This window comes from Lathamus discolor, chromosome 18 (assembly GCF_037157495.1).
Source record: "Lathamus discolor isolate bLatDis1 chromosome 18, bLatDis1.hap1, whole genome shotgun sequence".
Classification (NCBI taxonomy): domain Eukaryota; kingdom Metazoa; phylum Chordata; class Aves; order Psittaciformes; family Psittacidae; genus Lathamus; species Lathamus discolor.
Genome location: NC_088901.1, coordinates 219,382 through 240,562, shown reverse-complemented (window position 1 = coordinate 240,562; position 21,181 = coordinate 219,382). Strand labels below are relative to the sequence as shown.

General features: G+C 46.4%; 1 protein-coding gene across 4 annotated transcripts; it reads right to left on the bottom strand.

Annotated features, from left to right (window-relative positions):
* Nucleotides 1–1,103: 1,103 nt before the first annotated feature.
* PTP4A2 (protein tyrosine phosphatase 4A2) lies at nucleotides 1,104–20,876 on the bottom strand. Of its 4 annotated transcripts, none has more exons than XM_065697613.1 (6): nucleotides 20,509–20,876; nucleotides 10,208–10,890; nucleotides 8,561–8,653; nucleotides 3,644–3,774; nucleotides 2,619–2,693; nucleotides 1,104–1,530 (listed from the first exon to the last, which is right to left on the bottom strand). In XM_065697613.1, exons 2-6 carry the CDS (start codon nucleotides 10,301–10,303, stop codon nucleotides 1,422–1,424), a joined length of 504 nt encoding a protein of 167 aa, XP_065553685.1. In that variant the 5' UTR covers nucleotides 10,304–10,890; nucleotides 20,509–20,876; the 3' UTR covers nucleotides 1,104–1,421. The 4 variants fall into 4 exon arrangements, with proteins under 4 accessions (XP_065553685.1, XP_065553686.1, XP_065553684.1 ...); XM_065697614.1 differs by lacking the exon at nucleotides 20,509–20,876 and adding an exon at nucleotides 19,565–19,662; XM_065697612.1 differs by lacking the exon at nucleotides 20,509–20,876 and adding an exon at nucleotides 19,057–19,316.
* Between the last annotated feature and the right edge of the window lie 305 nt (nucleotides 20,877–21,181).

Sequence of the window (21,181 nt, the reverse complement as noted above, 5' to 3'; positions counted from 1 at the left end):
ATCCAAACCAACAAGAACCTTTGGTGCTTCACAGCAGATCACAGGAGAGTAGGACACTAAACCTGTATTCAGAGCCCTCAGTGGCTCAGTATTACAGATATAATGTCAAGTTCAAAGCATATGAGGCTGCTTCTGAGGCAGAGCACAAAGTTAACATGTGTTTGGTAGAAGTAGCCTGGTTGAAACTACTTATTAGAGGCTGTAACATGACTTGTCTTAATTCACTGACACCACCAATGGCCTACAAAGAGAAGAGGGTGCTATCACACTCCAAAAATGAGTGCATTTCTAGCCTGCCAACGGTGAATGAGAGGCATGTTGTTGTATAACTAGAGATTTTCCTTCCAAAAGAGCCTAATAAAAAAACAACAAGGCAATCAGTGGCTAAGTGGAGCTGTACATGAGGGCTAGTCTGGGAAATACCCATACAAGGCATTTATTCACGGACCACCTTTCTATGTGCAGGCCACCTTTACCTCAGATGTGATACAAATGAGACCCTCCCCAAAATCCTCATTTACTGTGTTCGGCAAGGCAGAGAATCTGGACAGCAGCAAAAAGCCTTTTCTTCTTTCTTATAACAGCTTAATTCACTTTAAGTCCTTGTCTGAATCATCCCTTGGACATCAGTCTTCTGCCAGGACAGATTTTCTAACAACAGAAAGACAATTAACATCTCAGCCAAATGCTTTGGAAAAATAAGACAGAGACACACACGTGCTACACACACTCAGTTAAAGCACAACCTTGTACCCATCAGAAAAGGCCTTTAGCAGAGTCACCAGAAGTATCAGGCAGAGAATCTTCTGTTCAAGCCCACAGGAAGGTTTCTCACACCTGCAGAGCCTGAACACCATGTACGCATACAACAGACATCACCCAGTCTCTAGAATTTGCCCAGGCTGGGCTTAAGGCTGCAAGACTGCTCCCATCCAGCACCAAATGCTCCTCCTGTGCCTCAACCAGGGCCCAGCAAGGTGAGAAACAAGGCAACTCCATTTCAAAGAGTCCTTTTAAACAGGAATTAATTTATCAGGCCCTAATCTTGGGGAACTTTCCTCCAATCAAGAAAACAGTTTCTGCACAAGCCAATGCTCTGCTGGTTTTTCTTAGACATAAAATTTACTTTATTTCTTTTCTTAAAAAGTTAAAAATACAGAAGATTCAGAAACTGATTTTCTCCCTGCAGATGTTCCAACTGCAGCTCAAGGAGAAAACAATCCTTCACTGAAATGTTGCTCTTAGGTTTCTGTTTTAATTTTTATTGTTTTTCAATCATCACCACCATTAGGACAGAGGCTGAGGTCACTGACTGACTCCCCCCAATCTGATGACGTAGTCTGATTCCAGATTCACATTTCCAGGTGCCAAGAGTCCAGAAAAGAGCCATGCTAACTTCTGCCTTCGTTTGGGATTATGCTTTATTGAACACAGCAGTGACCGTTGGCATCTTTGAAGCGTAATCGCATCTTAGGTCGGTATTTTTCAAGGTAAAGCAGCTGTTTGGAATTGAAAGCTCCTCTCCTTTTCCTAAAACAAAGAGAATGAAGGCTAATATCAATGGAAAAAGTACTGCTTCAATTGCCACACCCCCCAAAGCAGATCAGTCCTCTGTTCAAAGCCTTCCTGTAGCTACAAAACCAGCATTTCTGTCTCAGTTCTGTATCCACTGACTCTCTGAGGAAGGATAAACCAGGCCAGTTCATTGCCTACATGCCAAAATATTAAAATCCAGGTAACAAATTTCAGTCTGTTTTCTTGGATTGGAGAGTTTATTTCCATCACCAGCAGCAGCAGCTGAACAACATCAAGGTTACTCTTTCCTTGCAGGTGCATGGGCTACTTGTATGAGCTATGCAAGGCCATGACATTCAGATACAAACATGTAAGAGGTTCTCAGGAAAGAGCTTCTTGAGATAAAGGTATCATACCCAGGATGAGAAAAACAGAATCTAAGTAAGTTAAAATTCAGGAAAATCTCCCAACAGCAATACAGTTCACAGAGGGAACTGAGGACCCTGGGAGTCTGCAAAAGGATGAACTGGTTTTTTTGGCAAAGCTCATTCAACATAAATCACACCTGCTGGGCTTCATTTCAAGATGTGATGTTATCACTAAACCAGCAGAGCTCTGCAGTCTCATCCTTCATCACATTTGCCAATTTTCCAGACATTCCCTGGGTGGGTAACACTCCCCACAGGACACACAGGAGCACTGGTGCTCATGTGACTGGCCCACCCACACTACCATTTATGTCAGTTTCATTAGGAGCAACTAGCCCATGGTCAGGTCAGCCACAATATTTACAGCCCCAGCCTGGACATTTTTTCCTCCCAAGTTCAAAATCTGTGAGTCTCAAGTCAATGGCTTAATACATAAGCCCAGGTTTAATGCATATAAAATAATAATAAAAGAGAGGGAGAGAGAGAGACCACATTTTAATCCTCACCTCTAAACAGAGGAAAGGGCACAACCCTCAATATTTACATCAGTCATGCCAATCATGTCAGGATATAAGTACTAGAAATCAAATCAGAAATCTAATGAATTCTGCTGCAGATACTGCTCAAATACAACATAAATGAGAGATTTCTTGAGCAAAGGGAAGTTTAACTTACTGCCTTATAAATTGAACTGCATCTTCGTACTTCATTCCACATTCAATGAGAGCAAGTGCAACCAGTACAGGAGCCCTAAAGGAGAGGAATAAGTATTTTAGGAAGATCTAGAGAAACAATACATTGAACCCCTCCAAATACATCAAGTTAATCTGTAAACAGCTTCAGTACTTTCTCTGTAAGCATTATCTATAGAACAACATTTGCCTGCAGAGTACCTAAGCAGACAGCTCCATTTCCTCCTAGCTCACAGAATAAACAGAACATTCAGAGGTTACATATGGGAATATGAATTTAGCATTGTGCTCTCCTGAATCAGTCTTTTTAAATTATTACTTAATCTTGAAAAGAAATTCTTTGCAAAGAAGGAAGTTGAGTGGCAAGGAGAGAAACATCAGTCCTTATGTGAGCAAAAAATACAAGCCTAACTCCTCCTGAAACCGAAGTGAAGCCACTTAACAGAAAGTCATTGAATTGGATTTTCTAAATGCCTTTTTTTTATTATTCTCACATCCTTACTAGTACCTCAGTTGAAAAGGAAGAAATTAAAAACTGTACAGCCTTAGAAATTCTACCACACGTGTCAAGAAACCCAAGAGATTTTCAGCAAAAAGACACCTTCAAATGAATATGAAGCCTTGTGTTGGATGGTTTAGTGAGAGGTGTCCCTGTCCATGGCAGGGGGGTTGGAACTAGATGATCTTGAGGTCCCTTCCAACCCTAACCATTCTATGATTCTATGATTCTATGAACAGCACCTCCAACTGCTTGTGTCACTCCTGACAGGAGTGTTCTCAACAATCTCACCATGTTTTTCCTTCCATCCTTGATAAGAGTTAAGAAACCACTCAAGATTAAGTTGCAGTAAGTCTCTCCTGCTCTAATGGCACAAACTTGCTGCTGCTTTAAAGCGTTACTTGTGAGAAAAAGGAGGAACTGGCACTTACTTAACACCCTTCCTGACCTTCCAGACAAAGGAAATAATTTTTAAGTCCAGTATAAAAAGAAGCCAGCAGAACACCAACCTTCCCAACCCTGCAACACAGTGAACAGCAATACAGCAGCCAGGCTCCTCACGGAATTTGGATTTCAACAGGTTGAGCCAGTCATCAACTATTTGACTGGGGGGTGGTGCTCCATCATCAAATGGCCAGTCCTTTGAAGGAAAGAAAAAGGCATTAGTGACATGGATTTCAAACCACAGTCAACACCAAGGTAACCGGAACCGGGAGAAAGAAAATGCTGCATCAGCAAAAAGTGTGTACTACAAACAGATCTATTTTTCTGGCTGCACGAAAGCTGGAAAGTCAATAAAATGCAACACTAAATGTTTAACGACCATTAAACAGCACTTTCCAATAACATTTCAATAAAACTCTACCAACTCGTGTGTGGTACAGAATTTTTAGAAAAATGGCTGCCTTGAAAATCCATTTTATTAAAAATACGTAAAAATGAAGACATTTCAAATAAACATCTGAGAAATGAGAACTCTGCAGACTTTTGCCTGTGGTTCTGCCAATCTTTTGAAGTGCTATTTGTACTTCAGGCTGTACAAAGAAGCTACTCCCTAACAATTCAAGGGGATCAGCAGAGGAGAAAGTTCTTCATAACAACTCAAATGGATCACCTTGTCCAGCTGCCATGAATCCAGTCAGCAAGACAGTTCAAATCCTCCAACCCATTCACAAGCAAGAAGAGTGCTCAGACATCAGCCAAGTCACCAAACAAGCAGCATCTACAGTTAAATTTTCTGCCTACTAAAGGGGCAGCCACGATTTCACTACCCAGATCACATCTGATAGCAACACCATGCCTGTCAATCAAAATTGCATGTCAGAAGCTTCCCATTTCCCTGAAGTCACAAGCATTCTCCTGGAACTTGCGCTAAGTGCAGTATATGTCCTACATTTCAGGACCATCATGTGCTTTATAATCTTCTCAAGACAACAGGGAATGCTGCAGAAAGAACACTCCCAGATGCAAGGGGAAAAATAATACTTAGTAGTTATTTAGCACTTTTCATTAGACTGCAATGCATTTTACAAGAGAGACTCATAGCCAGAGCTTCGTATTATTCAGCCACTTCTCCAAGTGGCAGGGAAATGGCTTTGAAAGGAGCAGTCTTCTTCCCTCACTGGCTAGAAACAGGTCTTTCATGTAGTGTCTTGAGAACAGCTTAATATGAAGTAATATTCTGTGAAGCCTTAAAGAAGCACACAGAAACTGAGCAAGTACAGCCAAAGGTAAAAAAAACCCACCAGGCTTTCCCTTTTGAAATACAATTACTGCTACCCTGATAATTCCTGAACAGCAAACACAACTTGGCACAACCCTCGGCCTGAGAGCACCCAAGCAATGTGCTGGCACTTACAAAAGCTGCAAGGTGGAAATTGTGTCTTGGGACTACCAAATCAAAAAGCTTTAAGTTCCTGAAATGACACTGTATGTGATGAATTCAGAAAGACACACAAAGTCTGAGGGGCACAGAGAACATCTTTTCTAAAGCAAATGGGAAATTAAAAGTATCTGGGACAACAAAGCTATAGGAACAAGATCATAAAGTGAAACTTGCTCTTTCTAATTAAAGGCTTTCACCAGATTTTCCACTCCATCACACATGGCTAGCTCTATTATTTTAGACCTAGTATTATGCACTATCCCAGCAAGAGGTTGTGAATGCTCCAACCCTGGCAGTGCTCAAGGCCAGGTTGGACGTAGCCTTGGGTGAGATGGTTTAGTGTGAGGTGTCCCTGCCCATGGAAGCGGGGTTGGAACTAGATGATCTTAAGGTCCTTTCCAACCCTAACTATTCTATTCAAAGAGAATTATGGGCTGCCAAGAGAAGACACACACTGCCCACTGCAAGGTGCTTTCTTCTGAAACTGCCTTGCAGAGAATAGGATTTGCATGTCAGTTCTGCTTCCTGGTTTTCCATTAAACTAAATACTTTCCTTCAAACCAAACACAGGAGCTTATTACACTGCTTGAGCTTATATATTAAACATCACATCCACACAGCTCTTGTGCTGGCCTGAATTAATCACAACCTCACACAAGCAGCACCTTCCCAGGAACGGTACAGCCCTGACACAGAACAGGCACTGATAAAACCCTGCCCAGGACAAGGAACGAGAACACTTCTGAGACTGGAGGAGTGAATGCAGCAAAGTTTTGCAAGTCTTTTCCTGCTGAGGAGTTCTGCCAGCATCACCTCTGAGCTTCTGTCAGACAGGATAAAACCCAACTGCTAAGCTCCCCAACCAAACCAGTCATTTAATAACCAGGATGATGCACTGAGATTGCACAAACAGAATACACAGCTCTTCTGTGCCACTATGCAGGATCTGGGAAGGATGATAGGAAAGAAGGGGTTATTCTTATCTATCCTTCAGCTGGAGCAGCGTTGCTTAGCAGAACAGCTCTGGGTTTGTCAGTTGGCAACAACCGCAGGATTGGCAATGCAGAACTGAGACAACCAAGAAGCAGTAACAGGACTTTCAGGTGACAAGAATCCCATGTTCAAAACCCACATGAAGGACTGAGAGAAGAACAATGATATCTGCCTTTGATCCTGAAGAACAAACCCCCTACAGCCTCCTTGGTTACCAGCCAGTGCAAAACTATTTCCAGAAAACCACCAGTTTTTGTGATGTAACATTTTTGTGTTACAAGACCTGATGCATGAACCCAAGAACTGCAGAAACCCACAGAAACTAAATCCATTCCCACCTCCTGGATTTAATCTCTGTTGATAAACACATGCATGTAATAGTACTACTTCAAACACAGAACATCCAATTCTCTACTTTCTCACTATGCCATCTGCCAAAGTAGCTCTGGAGCTGCCAGTTCTACCCACCCTGCCAGTGCACACTCCTCTCACAGCCTAAGAGCAGGCTCTGCTCAAGTGCTCTCATTTTGAGAGGTTTCACTATGCTTTTGACCTCAACAGTTTTAAAATAGACACTAATCTCTGTCAGGCTGTTTTTAATCTTAATGTTATTTTTGCAAGCAAATATTAGATTTAAATAGTGACGTGTTATTTTCTAAGCCAGCTGGTAATTCAATATCAGTTCTGAACAGCAACAGGACTCTGCTTTGAAAAAGGAAGTGCTCCTAGGAAAGCAAAGCTGGTCATGCTGGTAACTAGTTAAAGCTTATCTGAAATAGAAAACACTACTGCAATACAGTGAATTACTAAGACACCCCCATGACTGGGATCATCGGGATCAGGGATAACATTAGCAGCAAACCTTCCCTGTTACCTTCTGCTTTCTGTTATCCTTAACAGATGCCTGGTAGATTTATGCTCTCTCCTGTTTGTCCTTCTGCAGCAATGGAACACTAAGATCTCGTATGTACCCAATGCAAAGAGGCTTGTTAGCTGAGACAAACCTGTGGACACAAGACTCTCACATGTGCTACTTGAAGTGAAAGGATCTCTTAGCACAGCTGCAGAAAAAACATTTCCAGTTTTTACAAAAGCTTCCTCAAAACCCTGCTTTCAGTTCAAACCAAGCCAACACCAAGTTCTTAAAGCTTCCTGAGAACCAAAATCCCCAAACTATTTCAGAAGCAGAGGCTGCAGAGGACAGTGCACTTCCAGCTCCTGCAGCTGCCCCAGGGGGCACGGACTGCAGGAGGTGGATTTGGCTCCCAGCTGCAGACGCCAAGGCCTCAAAGGGCCCCACAGGGTAGAGCTGGACACCTGCAAAACTGTCTCAAGTCTTCTAGGAAGAACCCAGTTCTTGATCTAGCACAGGAACACAAACTCTTAAACCCCAGCTTAGATCAGGGCTCCAAGTCCTTTGGCACCAGAAGTTTAATCCTTCCAGCCTCTGGCAACCACAGGAATATCACAGCTGGAAGCTTCACAGCAGCGTTATGAGAACACTTGCATGCCCCAGTCCAAGACAGCTCCAGAGAGAACAAAAAAGCCCTGGGAGCACGGCTAACCCTATAATGACTGATTTTTGCAACAACATTGAGGCACACGTGGCTGCCTGGAACTGGAGTAAATGCTTACCAGGGCCAGAAGCCAAGAAACCTAATTGACCTGTACAGGGAGTGTTCACAGATATGCCAGGATACAAGTTTTTCTCCTAATGGAAAACTGCAAAGTTTTTCTCCGCCTGAGCCATAAAAATCAAGGGGTAATGGAAGGCTGACTACCTGCACCAAGAAGGTAAGACGCATTTTCTGGCCTCAGAACAGAGTATTATTCACTCCAGTAAAATAAGCTGATTATATCTGACACACTGTGATGATTCAGAAGTACTGCCTGGAAAAATACCGCCTGCAAGCTTCAAGTGAGCACACACCTACTAAAACAACCTTCCCATAACCACCGAGCAACACCAGACCATACAGTCAGACAGTCACTGCATAATGGTAGCTGTGAGCAGCAGTTACGGAATTCCACCTGCTGAAGAGGGGAGCCACCAGCAGCCAGGCTCCATTTGGAGATGAGCAGTGATGAGGCTGTAGACCAATACCCTGCCACAGTCAGTATCAACATGTCAGGAATGTCTCAAAAGGTGGCACTTTCTGAAGGATGGACTTTTATCTGCACCCTGAGAAGGCCCAATAGTAAAGCCAAGAAGTGTTGAAAAGCAGTGAGCTGTACGAACCACAAGGCTGAACACCGGGTTAGTATCAAACTAGTCACTAAAAGGCAATCAAAGTATCTTAACAAGCCCATAAATCCAGGAATAGACATTTCTACTCCAACTAAAGAGTTCTGGCAATAGTAATAAACAAGCGAGTACCTCTTGCAAAAGCACAGTTTGCTTCTCAAAACCAGCATTAGCCGATGGTGGAGATCACATCGCTTTTAGCTAGTCTGAAACAGTCATAACTGCTTGCCCAAAGCCTGGGGCATCCCCACCACTTCTGCCCATGGTGGGTTTCATTTATAGACAGTTTTAAAGGCAACTCACTAGAACCTGGATTCCTTCTTTTTCGATGGGAGCTTGATCATAAGTGGCTTCACAAACTCGCACCAAGGTTCTCACTCCGTACTTCTTGAGCTCCTTTAGGGAAAAGGAACACAGGTAAGCACATGACACAGGGACCGATACAAGCACTTTCCCAGCAGCTGCAGAACTAAACAGTCAGTGGTGCCACCACTACTGTACAGCTCCAAGGTGACTACACAGGGAAGGGCGCCCTGCCAGCACAGGAAGGGAGGCTATGGCCTATGAGAGGACAAGGGCTATGAATAACAGGAATAAACGTAAAACATGCTGAATTGTCCTTCTCCAGGGAAATGCCAAGGTGGGAAAAAAAATGCATATGTAAGAGCCAAATTAAAATAACCACTTATACTCTCCAAGCAGCTGCTTCTTCTCTTTAAATAGAACCCTGGAACTGTTTGCTTCGGACAGTGTTGACATTTTGAGGCAGGGAGAAACAGAACACATACACCATCATACTCTAGCCTCCTTGTAATGCACTATAAGTAGCACATTGTGCTAGCTAAATAATCAGAAGATCAAACAAAAGCTGTTCCAGCCCACTTTGAAGGTTCATACAGCAAGCAGAATTTCCTCTCATGCTTGGAATGAATCACTGTAACTTCTAGCAATTAGCAATAATACCTATTCCAGAGTCAGGACTCCTGAAAAAGGAATACAATCCATGTTAATGGGGAAAATAGACATAAAAAAAAAAAAAAAGACCAAAAGAATGTGGCTTTCAAAATTAACCAATAATATCTGAGCAGATTCATGGTGAATGGCCACTGCTGAATGACCGAAGTCAATAGCCACAGTCGGACACCAGTATCAGATGACAGGATCTCTCTGGAAGAAACCGATCAGCACACGCAACATGAAAATCCTCAAGGTATGAGGCCACAAAGATACTGTAGGTTTGCAGGACACAGAAATACACCGTCCCACCACTCCTCTGATGATACCATCATCGGCTGCTTTTTCAGAAAGCTGAATGTTAGGTTTTGCTGTATTTAAGTTCTGACTGTGTCAGCGACAGTGCGATTCACTGCCCATGTAATTGATTCTTCCCAGCACCCAGATCCAGCAGATGTCAGGTCTCACAGATACATTCTAGCACCTGAAATCTTGGGCCCTTCTGGATCAGGGCAGTTTGGTAACAGAGTCTGTGAACCACAGCATGGGTTTAAGTATCATGCTTACCCCTAGTCTAAGGGAGAAGACAGGTCAGAAACCAGTTACAATTCTGTCAACTACTTTAAAAGCCAAAAGGTGAGCCATTGATATATTGGAAGCACTGCATTATTTAATGAAAGATAACATTTAGAACCACAGAACATGCAGACCCTCAGAAACCAGGCCAAGAACATGGCGAGGGGAGTGTATTCTAAAATGGAAGCTCATTCAGCCTCTTGCAATTGAAGAAATGCAGGACTTACGAAAAACCAATCAGCGGATTCTCTTCTCATCCTATCAGGAGAATATGACCGATATATTACAGATAAAAACACCTTAAGTTTCAAGTAATGCGTAATATACAGCCGAAGTATTGAGCCACAGGTGTGAAGAGTGACTGTCCAGTGCTTCTACAGAAGCATGAGCATGCCAAGAAGCTTTATCTGGTTGCCTTACCTCTGTGAACCTGTTGAGGGTTGTGTTGGTTGGGTTGTGAGTGATCAGGAAACGCATGTTCTCATAAGTGATTTCCACGGGGGCTGGACGGTTCATAATGGCAACTGAAGTGTGTAAGGGGCCAAAAGATTGAGGAAAAAAATAATTAAAAAAAAAAAAAATCAATAACCTGGGAAAGGTTTCACAGCAGAAAACATTAAAGAGACCACTAAAATGCCTTGGACTGATCACAGCTCGCTTCGACGTGTTTGTTCCTTAAAGAATTCACTGCTAGAAAAGCTGGTTTGCTTCAGAATCCACTTGAATTCAACTTCAGCCTCAACTGCTGCAGGTGGTACCCTTCAGACTCCAAAACTCTGACTACACGCAAGACTAGGCAGCCTGTTCTACATTTAGGCACTGGTGAGGCAAAAAAAGTAAGGGCAGATTTTCTCTCCACTTTGTTTTCTTGATGCTTAGTTTTGCTAGAGTCAGTAAAAGGAAAATGCTTCCAATGTGCAGAAGATATCCCATATATCTGAGTGTCTGCTGTGTCCGGAGTCTTCAAGGCAAAGTAATTATGGCACGTGGAAGCCCCTGCACTCAGCTCACTTGTCAGCCAGGATGCTGTGCTGGGCCTGGCAGAATTCTGCCCTCACACTCAGAATCGCCATAAATGTGCAGCGTATGCTCCAACAGAACACCTGAGAGAAGAGAAAGATCAGGTAAGAGGATTTGTTGCTTCTACTTCCAGAAACACTGACCGCTGACCCTCCCAGAGAAACTTGAGTTAGACTAGAGAAGATTGTTTAAAAAACAAACAAAACCCAATCTTCATTGGACTACTCATAGTTGCAATCCCGAATATTCTGTGGGCACTGAGACACAGACTTCTGGTAAGTGCTGCTCCTGGCAGGCACCGGAACTGAGAACAAGGAAACCTTTCTATGCTCTCTGCAGCCCTTCCCTCCCATTCAGGTGCCTCAAAAGAGGAGAAAGCAGCACAAAGCCATGTACACTCTCCAAAGTGGCTGTTGGTACAGTCATACCTGCTTGGCTTAAGGCCAAATATGTTAAAAATACTGTTGGTATAGGGTTTTTTTTCTGAGCAAAATAAGCAGCACGAGCAGAAATAAGAGTGTACCTAAAGTGCCACATATTTGAGCTTTTGCTAGCAGATAAATTTCACCCACAGCGCTGTAACCACAAACTCCTACAGCAGCAGGGAGATACCCTCCAGAAATCAGCCATTTCAACAGCAATCAAATGGTCACTTAACGGTAATAACTGTAAGTTATTTTCAGTCTTACCTGTGTTCACAGACTAGGGCATTAAGCCTGTGGCAGATTCCAGTCCTAACACATAGGCTTCAAAACACAGATGTTTCAGCAATAGCAATAAAAGATGGAACCATGCAATTCAACCATGAAGGTTAGGCGGATGAAAATGGAGCTAGAAGAGCTCAGCTCATTTAAGGCTGAAACACTAAATAAGCAACACGGCTTTTCACTGCATTTAAAAAGCCAAAGAGTCACTACTGACACTTCAGGGTTTTAAGGAAAAAGTCTGAAATCTGTTGAATCAAATCCAAACTAACAGCCAGAAGTCACAAACCTGCAACTCAAGTGGAAAGGTCAATCAATGCTCAGTGAATGCCATCAGGGAAACACACACACACATGGAAGTTCACCCCCCAAACTTCTGGTGCACCCAACATTTTAATGAGATCCTCACTTGAAAATAGTCAAATTAAGTCCTACAGAATCACCTTTTTCACTGACATGAAGTCAGAACTCACCCACAGAACAGCAATTAGATCCATAAACAACAGCTCTCAGTGCCAAAAGAAATCCATGGATTAGGTTGCCAGAGGCAAGAGCAGAGATGCTGTCAATGACCTGCCCCAGACTTAGCACAGCTCCATTGAGTGACTCAAATACACATTTAAAAAATGAATCCAGGAATATTTCAGCAGTGTCATGACTACAGGATCAACTTTCACCCCAGCTGGAAGAACTCCATCTAAGCACATCACACTCAAATTCTTACACATGTCAATTCTTGCACATTTGTCACACACTACCCAATACAACACCCAATATGTCTCCTATATAATACCCACTCTCAAAGGATAGAGGTTGTTAAAATCAATTCCAGCCTGCTGTTGTAATGCACCAGGAACAGAATGACCAAAGACACAGTGTCCACATGTGCAACACCTGTAAAACTTGATGCAAGAAAATCTCTTTTCAGGCCAACTCTGACCTGGTTTCCCTGCTTTGAACACAGACCAGTCATCTGGCACGTCCTGAGAGTTACCCACACACCTATGTTACACAATGGTTCCAAAACTAACTTTTGAGGACCCAAAAAGGTCATTTAAATAAAATCAGTGGTCAACAGATCTTGACATACGAGATCAGAACTTGGATCCTGCACGCCAGAGGCTTGCAGCATTACAAAGTACACTGTCATGAGGGGAAGAGCTGTTGCATCATATTTAAACAAATCCTTTAGATATTCTTCTTTTCAGCACCAATAATTTCATTGGAAAAGCCTCATGCAGTGCTATTTGCACTGAGTTGTATCAGCCCAGATCATTATAGTTACACTTCTCCTCCCCTCAAGCAAATCAAAGAAGGAATTTCAACCCAATTATTTTAAGTCTTTTGTAAAACTGATTTACCAAGTCATTGAGAAAGTACACATGGAGATGCCATGTTTCAGTGAATCCAGAGTGGCAGGGGAGGCACCAGCTACAGTTCGGCTCTGATCTGCAGCTGCTCATGGTCTGACCCTGGCCAAGCCACTTTCAGTAGCTCAACTCATCCTGTAGAGCAAGAATGACACAATTTACCTTCCCCAAAGGAGTATGACTGAAGTGTTTAATCAGCTAATAGCTAAGGAGTGATTAAAAACAGAGTGCTGTATTTAAGGCTGAAAAACAATTTCCAAAAGGATAAGAAGTTCATGTAGCACACAAGCCTATTTGTAGAAGTTGGGTTACTCACACATACATCCCTTCCTCCCTCGATTTTCACCTGCTGTTAAGCTGAAGTTTAAAAAGAAAAACTAGGCTCCTCATGAAGAAAATAAAAACCAGGAAAAACCCTGTTGTCTGCAACTTCTGATCTCCTCAAGCAAATACTTTACTATTTCTTCCTCCCTGTGCTAGCAAGCAAATCTGCACTTCAAAACTCCCAAGAGAACAGAGCACTACCAAACCAACAAGAGTAACTAGAAACCAGGCCTATGCACAACATAAAAACCGAGTAACTTCTCAGCCAATTAATCTTCAACTTTTTATATTTAGAAAGTGAGATAGTACATGGAGAGAAACCAAAAGATGACACCACGTCTTGCATGGCTGGCCTCAGAAAGGGAGCAGAGGTATTCAACATGTCAACACCATGAATGAAGTGCAAGAGCTCCATCAGGATCCGGAGGAGGAGAAAAAGCAGAGGGAGCAGGACAAACAAGCCAAGCAATAGCCACACATGCATCTGTAAAGAACTAAATATGCTTGGGAGTCAGATCATGATGTTGTTTAACTTAATTATAGGGAATCACCATCAATGAAGGTGTGCATCTATACAACCGAGTTTAGCAAGCTGTGCCAGTGCACCTACAGCCAGGACTAAGTGTAGTGAGCTCCCCACCTCATGCTCACACACGGCCACACATGCCAAGAGAGCTTGGTGAAGCCTAAGGAGAGCAATTTGAGAAGAATGTATTTCAAACTACTATGAACATGGAAGAATATGCTTGAAACACGAGTAGGGGGCAATATATTAACTAACATAAATAAATCAGGATGATTAACTAATTAAGAGAACAGGTAAATGAATTCCTGACTGGACAGAAGCTTCACCTGAGATTGCCTTAAGCAAAACCCCAGCACACCTACACCGCTCACCTCCAGTGCCTGCAGCCTCAGTCATTACACTGACGCCTCAATTAGTTGCTTCAACAGGACAAGCTGCTGCTCTTCCCTATTGAGCCCATGCAAAGCAGGAAGACAGGGCTAATGAAAAAAAAGTAGTATCATCAAGAATTCCCAGTTTCACCATCTCCTTAGAACACACTGGTAGAAGTGCTGCCTTAGCTACACCGAGGCAGCAAAGAGCCTGCAACAGCTGCAGCTTCCACAGATTGCAGAATACGGGTACCTGTGGAAAGGTCACTTGGATCCCCTTTCAAAACAACCCAGCAACAGGATGTGCAGCAGAGCCCCCTAATTTGTCAGGCTGTAGTGAAGAACACTACTGTGTTCTGGAGTCCAGTATTTTCAAACCATCTCAGCTGATTTTGTTCCTGTAAGTGGGAACCCACATTTGATGTTAACAGGTCATGTGGTGCTTCATTTTCGTTTTCTATAAAACCTCATTCTTGGGGTTAGCATTTCCGCACATGAAATCAACATCACAGCATGCAGAGGGTGCCCAGCCAATCCCATACAAATTCCTATCCATACCAGGCTGCAGCCAGCCAGGCTTTTCCTGACACACTGTGCACACCAGATTTCACCTCCCCTTTCTGCACTGCCCTGCTAAGTGACCCACATTCTGTCCATACACCCTTAAAACATCCTGTTTCATCTGAGTGCTTCCCAAGTGAAAGAATTCACCAAGTCCTCCAAACTGAGCCTTCAACCAGCAGAAACACACGCTAGCAAGAAGCAAAGCAACTGTATTTTCTAAAATACACTCTCCTAGTACAAAGGGGAAAGCAACTCTGGAACGTTCTTGGAGGGAGTTCTTAAACAGTCTCTGAAGGAAGCTTGCTTGGAATGACACGTGCCTAGAGAGGGGTGAGGTCAAAACTTTTACTGTCCCACCCTCCCCTCCCAGCCTGCAGACAAGCTCTGCGGGTGACTCACACGTTTCCTTTCACACCAACCCCAGCCCAGGCTGTAAAACCCACCCGTAGAAGCCACAGCAGCACAGGGCAAGAGAGGGAAAATAAGTACAGATTAAGTAACTCAAAAGTGACACATGAGGAAACAGCAAGAACTGTTAAGTGTGCTGTGCAAAACAACTCAGGAAGAGAAGAATCCTGCAGCACAACTCTGTTCTGAGTACTACACAGGAAAGGTTTAGCTGCCATCCCCAAATCTGAGTGAGGTCAAACCACGACATCCAACATGGGCATTGATGCACAGAGCCCATGACCCTGCAAGCTCGGAGCGGGAAGCGGTAAGATACCACTGGAGCTCTTTCCAAGGCCCAACAGGTACATGTGCTTTGTGACTCAGAACTTTTCTTTCTGGAGAGGGGCTTTGACAAGGGCCTGCAGCGACAGGACATGGCTTTAACCTGAGAGAAGAAGACTGAGATGAGCTCTTAGGCAGAAGCTCATCCCTGTGAGGGTGCTGAGGCACAGGGTGCCCAGAGAAGCTGTGGCTGCCCCATCCCTGGCAGTGTTCAAGGCCAGGTTGGACACAGGGGCTTGGAGCAAGCTGCTCCAGTGGAAGGGGTCCCTGCCCACAGCAGGGGTTGGAGCTGGAGGAGCTTTAAGGTCCCTTCCAACACAAACCAGGCTGGGATTCTGTGATTCCTTCCTGCAAAATAGAAGCTGCTTCATCGTGAAAAATCCGGTTTTGACACAGGCTCTTTTGAACACTTTCCCCACCCACCATTTTACTAAAAACCCTTCAAAGGCACATTTGAATGCTATTTACATACCGTGCCTCAAAAAGTTTAAAGTTGCTAAAAGTCTTTGAAAGTCAAAAGCAAAAGGCCCTGCTATGAAAAAGAAACTTGAGCTCTTATCCCATTTAACTCACAGAATTGTATTTCAGTAAAATTAAAAATCACTTTAGACAACAGTTCATGAGGATGTGACACTAAGAACTCATCCTGAAAAACCTGAATGCTGATTGCTCTGAGCTGTATCAACTGTTGGTCTTTGAAAACACAGCCCTGCAAGGTCAGCAGCTCCCCAACAAACTAAATATTCTCACACTTTCAGATGATGGAGCAAAAAACCAAACAACCCAGAAAAAAGCCCTTAATAAGTCAAGCAGGACTTTCACACCACAGCAACGGAGACTTTACCCTGCGGAGGTACTGAGTTACTTGCATCTTACTCATCTCACTCATCTGAATTTGTGTGTGCCTCGGCCAGAAAAATGACTGAGTGGAGAGCTGGCTCCTTCTCCCTGCTCCTGAGGCAGCTAAATTCAGCCTGACAACACAAACTGAAGCTTACTGATAAATCTCACTGCACATCCACTAAGTCTCAATTGTCAGAATCCACAGTCCATTATTTTGAGCACAGCTAGATTTCAGTGCAAGAGACAGAAAAGAATTTATCTTTTTAGTAGGGAACAGAGAAACAAGAGGCAACAAAAAGGTACACCTAACAGTGACCTGAATAGAAACAGCACCACAGTGCCTCAGGTCTTAGAGCTGAAAAAAAGGATCAGGAGATTTAAGACTCCTTTAGCCCTTCTCAATTAGCAAAATGAGCCCCAAGATGATACCAGAGTCAATACCCACTCTAAAGGTACTTTATACTCTCTGATGATAGGCATCAGCCAGATACCGGCCTGAACAGGTGCCTGCCTAAACCAGCTTCAAAAAGAGGAGTAAGTTTTAGCCCAGATCCTCAAGCCATTAGGTCTATTTTTCAGTGTCAGACACAGCTAGTTTACATCTCCAGCTCTTTACCAGGCAAAGAAGCTGCCAAAATAATCCAAATGCAACAAACACCCCAGAGCTCCTCTCTGCTAGTTCAGAAATGGTGCATCATTGACAACGTGTTTTCTCCTCCAAGGTACTATCAAAATACACAACCTACACTACTTAATGACATGATCTGCTTGCACTGCAGGATCTCAAGAGCTATGTTTTCAGCTGTGGATCATCCTCCTTCAAGCAAGGACAGAAATGTGCCTTTCCACAAGTGACAGCTCTCCCTCCCAGGCCTCACCACAGTCAACCAACAGGACATGCCACCATTACCAACAGGGCAAAGTCCAGCAGCAGGAGTGAGGTGAGCTACTGCAATCACAGCTCAGCTCTGCTCAAGGAAGGACATCCGAGTACAGCTGTGTGCAACAGAACACTGACTACTTGCAGGTAATCAAACCTGAAGTCAATCATCTACATTTATGAGAGATTCCATTAAAAAGATGGCAGCTAGCCCCTGTGCAAGGCCACCTACATTTCCTGCTCTGCAGCCACAGGTATGCAGATACCTACTCCTACCTTAACTCCAACCAATCTTTTCTTTCCAGCAGCCGGGTTCATTAAATCAAAGTACTTCTATGTGTTGAGTCATACAGAGATAGAGGTTTTTGGCTGCTGCTACTGGTGGGTTTATCCTTTTTTTTTCTTTAAATACTAACTGCAGTTCTGAGTCAGAACCTGACTGGTTCATTTGGGGAGTTTTGAAGCAAATTTCCATTTATACAGTAGCCTTTAAAAGCCAACTTTCTGCCTTACTCCTCCTCACACTGAAACTAAGGAGCACACAGCTGCCCCGAGAGACAAAGCAGATTGTGACTAATCACACCAAGGAACCACGAGGAACCATCATTGCAGCTAAGTGGAGGCCACATCTACAATCATCCCCTTCCCATAACACCTCCCAACCTCCAAATCCCAAACCTCCAGCTCTCAGTAACTAGGGCTCCTCACCCACTAAAGCAGCAAACCCCAGCCATGCCCAGTAAGCACAGCACTTCCTGTCTCAGGCCTTCCTGCAGGTCACTCAGCACCCTCAGCAACATCAGCACTGGCTTTTAGCTGCTGCCCTGGCCAGGCTTCATCAGCTCCCTGCTTCCAACCCAGGCAGCTCCAAGTCCCACAGGGCAGCCCTCTGCATTCACAACCCTGCCCCCACTCAAACCCCAGGAAAACCACCACATCCTGGACACCCTTCCTTTCCAGCTCCACATGCTCCCCTTGAGCCTGAGAAAGATTCCACACACACACCGCTCCCAGCCTTTTCCCTCCAGTTTCCAGCCCAGATCCCAGGAAAAAATTCTTACCCTTTACAGACCTTCTCCAGGCCTAACCCCTTCCCCAAAAACAACTCACCCATCCTTTCTCTACCCATACATACACACAGAGGAAGTAACAGCCCCTCCCCTCAAACCAATCCCTACAAATGCCCCCCTTTTCAGACACAGACAAGATCCCCCATTCACGCACACCAACCCCTTTGCAGCCTCCATATCCTCTCACTGCTGCAACCCTACAGCCCCCCAAGCCCAGGCAGAAAGCAGTTCTCTCCCCTAAGCCATTTCTTTGGGGTCCACTCCCCCTCAGCACCACCGTTGAAGGGGGACCCACACTAACCAGCTGCACAGCCCTGGAGTCCTGGAAGTTAACCTCATCCCACCAACGAGGCAGGTCCCTGGAAACCAGCCTCGCAGGTGGGACACCTCACAAAGCACCCAACACTGCAGGCAAGGGCTCCTATTCTAGATAAGCCTCCCCGGCCATGGGGGCCCCTCACACCATCCCACCCCGCAGGCAGAGGGGTAACACCTTAGAACGAGTCCCGAAGCAGAGCAGGGACCCCAGAGCCACAGGCGCCCCACGCCTGCCCAAGGCAGCTCCTCATCCCCGGAAGGGTTCCCCAAAACAGGCCCCAGAGGCCAAGAAACACCCCCAAGACCAGGATGGGCCCCCCCAAGCCAGCCCGGGGGAGCAGGCGAGGGGCCCTGGGCACAAAAGGCGCCTCCAAACCGCCCGCAGGGGCCGGAGAAGCCTCCTCAGGCTAAAAAAGCCCCAGACCTGCCCCGCAGGCCGCGGAATCCCCTCAAGCCCTCCTGAGCAGCCGAATGCAGGACCCCACGGGTCCCCCAGAGCCACTATCCCCGGCACCGGGGACCGGCCTCCCGCGAGCCCCCTCCTCACCCGAAGCCCCCCAGCTCCTCCTCGCCGCAGACCCTCACCCTGGGCATTGAGCAAGTCAGCGTTCTTCCGAGCGGGCCCGGCGCCTCCCAAGCACCGGGCCGGGCGCTGGTGAGAGGCGGAGGGAACAGAGGGGGACCGGCAGCGGCGGGGCTGGGGCTGCGCTGGACCGGTGCGGCCCGGAAACACCCCGGAGCCCGCGCGCCGCCACACGGCTCCTCACTCACAGGCCGCTCCCTCCCCGCCCGCGCCCCGTGGTACGGCCCAGCCCGCCGCTGATTGGCACAACCCGCCGCACACCCACAGCCGGCATTGGTACGGTCCACCCGACCCGATTCAGCACCCTAGGCGCACCCATCCGCAGCGCCGCGGGGGTGCTCCGGATATGTCGATGCTCGCATAAGAAGCGCTGCGGTGGCTTCGCTACGCGCTGCCACGGCTCGTTGTGCCGGGTGCCCCTCCCCGTGCCGCGGGGAACGGCTCCCTCCGTCCCGCTGCTGTTAGGACAGACCTTCCCCCTGCTCGCGGGAGGCAGCATTAGTACCGCTCGCTTCTCTTCCCTTTGCGCAGTGGTGCGGCCCGCCCCGCCGCCGCTGAGTACGGCACGAAGCGAAACGCACGGCCTTGCTACCCCCTCTCGCACTTGGTACGTCCCGGCCTCGCCCTGCCGCCGCCGCTCCGTGCACGCCAACGCGCACCTCCCAGAGGCAGTGGTACGGACCGCTCGGTCTCACCCCCGCCCGGTGGTTCCCCCGGCTCTGGCTTCCGTCGGTGACACCGGAACCGCGGCTCCCGCGCGCCCGGCGAGCACAGCGCTGCTGCCGCCATCTCCGGCACGACCAGCACACGGGCAGGCCCCCGCCACGACCGAATAAAGGAGCACGGTCCCACCTCGTTACGTAAGTTAACGACAAAGGAAGGTTTCAGCCCCTTTACACCCTCAGTAAGCAAGACAGTAAGAAAAAAAAAGGACAATAAAAGTGGCTTAAGTTACAAATGGTGACCCGGCTCGTTGAGCAAAGAGTCCAGGTTCACTCCAGAAACCTAGAGAGTGATGGAAACTAGTCCCGGGTTTCCAGTCCAGAGCCCCATTCCACAGCCTTCCTCTAAAAAACTGAAACACTCCCAAGGAGCCACATGCATCTCGCTTTGTGCTGAAGTTCCTTGAGGAACCCCTCGAGACCTGCCCTGCAGAGTGCAGCAGAAGTTGTGTGAGGACAGGAGCTGGGAGCGTTACGTGAGGAGGGAGCTGGTGGAGGAGGAGCAGAGCAGACACACGCATCGGAACACAGAGCTCTGAAGCCATCACTAGCAGGAGCTCTTTATGCAGGCACGATGTTTTGTGCAGCAGAACTGTTGAGCACAGCACAAAAGGTTTGTGCAGGTTCAGGAGAGGTTGCTGGGAAATGACACTGTGGAGGTGAGAGGAACAGGACAAGGTGCGGGTTGTGTTACCTGTTGATGTTGGGGGTTATGTTGGTCCATGAACATCAGCTTCAGCTCTACAGAGAAGGGGTTGCTGCAGGCAGCAGTCTGTCACCAGATATTGAGAGATCAATAAGAATCCTGAACAGACTAAAGTACATGTGCAAATCACTCATTATAGAAGCTGTTGTCTTCCCGTGTTCTCATTCTACAACTGTCAAATTATTCATGAAATGCTACGTTTGATACTCAACTAAGGAGCTGCAATGCTCAAAATGTCCCCTGCCTCTGTTTGTGCTGCCTCTGCATCCACGCTAACGGAACACCCTGCACACCAGGGCTGCCGCACATCATCCTCTCTGAGCAGCTCTTCAGTGCACGCTGGCTGTGTGAGTCCCCCCAGCAGCTCCTTAGCCTCTGACAGCCGCACCCCGTAGGGTCCCTCCCCTTCCCGCTGTGTGAGGTCACCCAGCACGCCCCTACTGCATGGAACCGGTAACGAGGGTTTGCCGCTCCGGGCACTGCCCCGCACCGCGCCTGCGCGGACCACGCGGAACGGCGGTCCCGTGCCACAGCGCTGCCGCCCGGAGGAGACGCGCATGCGCGACACCAGCTTTGGCGCCGGCGCGCCCAGCGCCTATGCATGCGCAATGCGACACGCATGCGCTTTCTCCCGCCGCCCCGCGCTTAATGTCGCACCGCC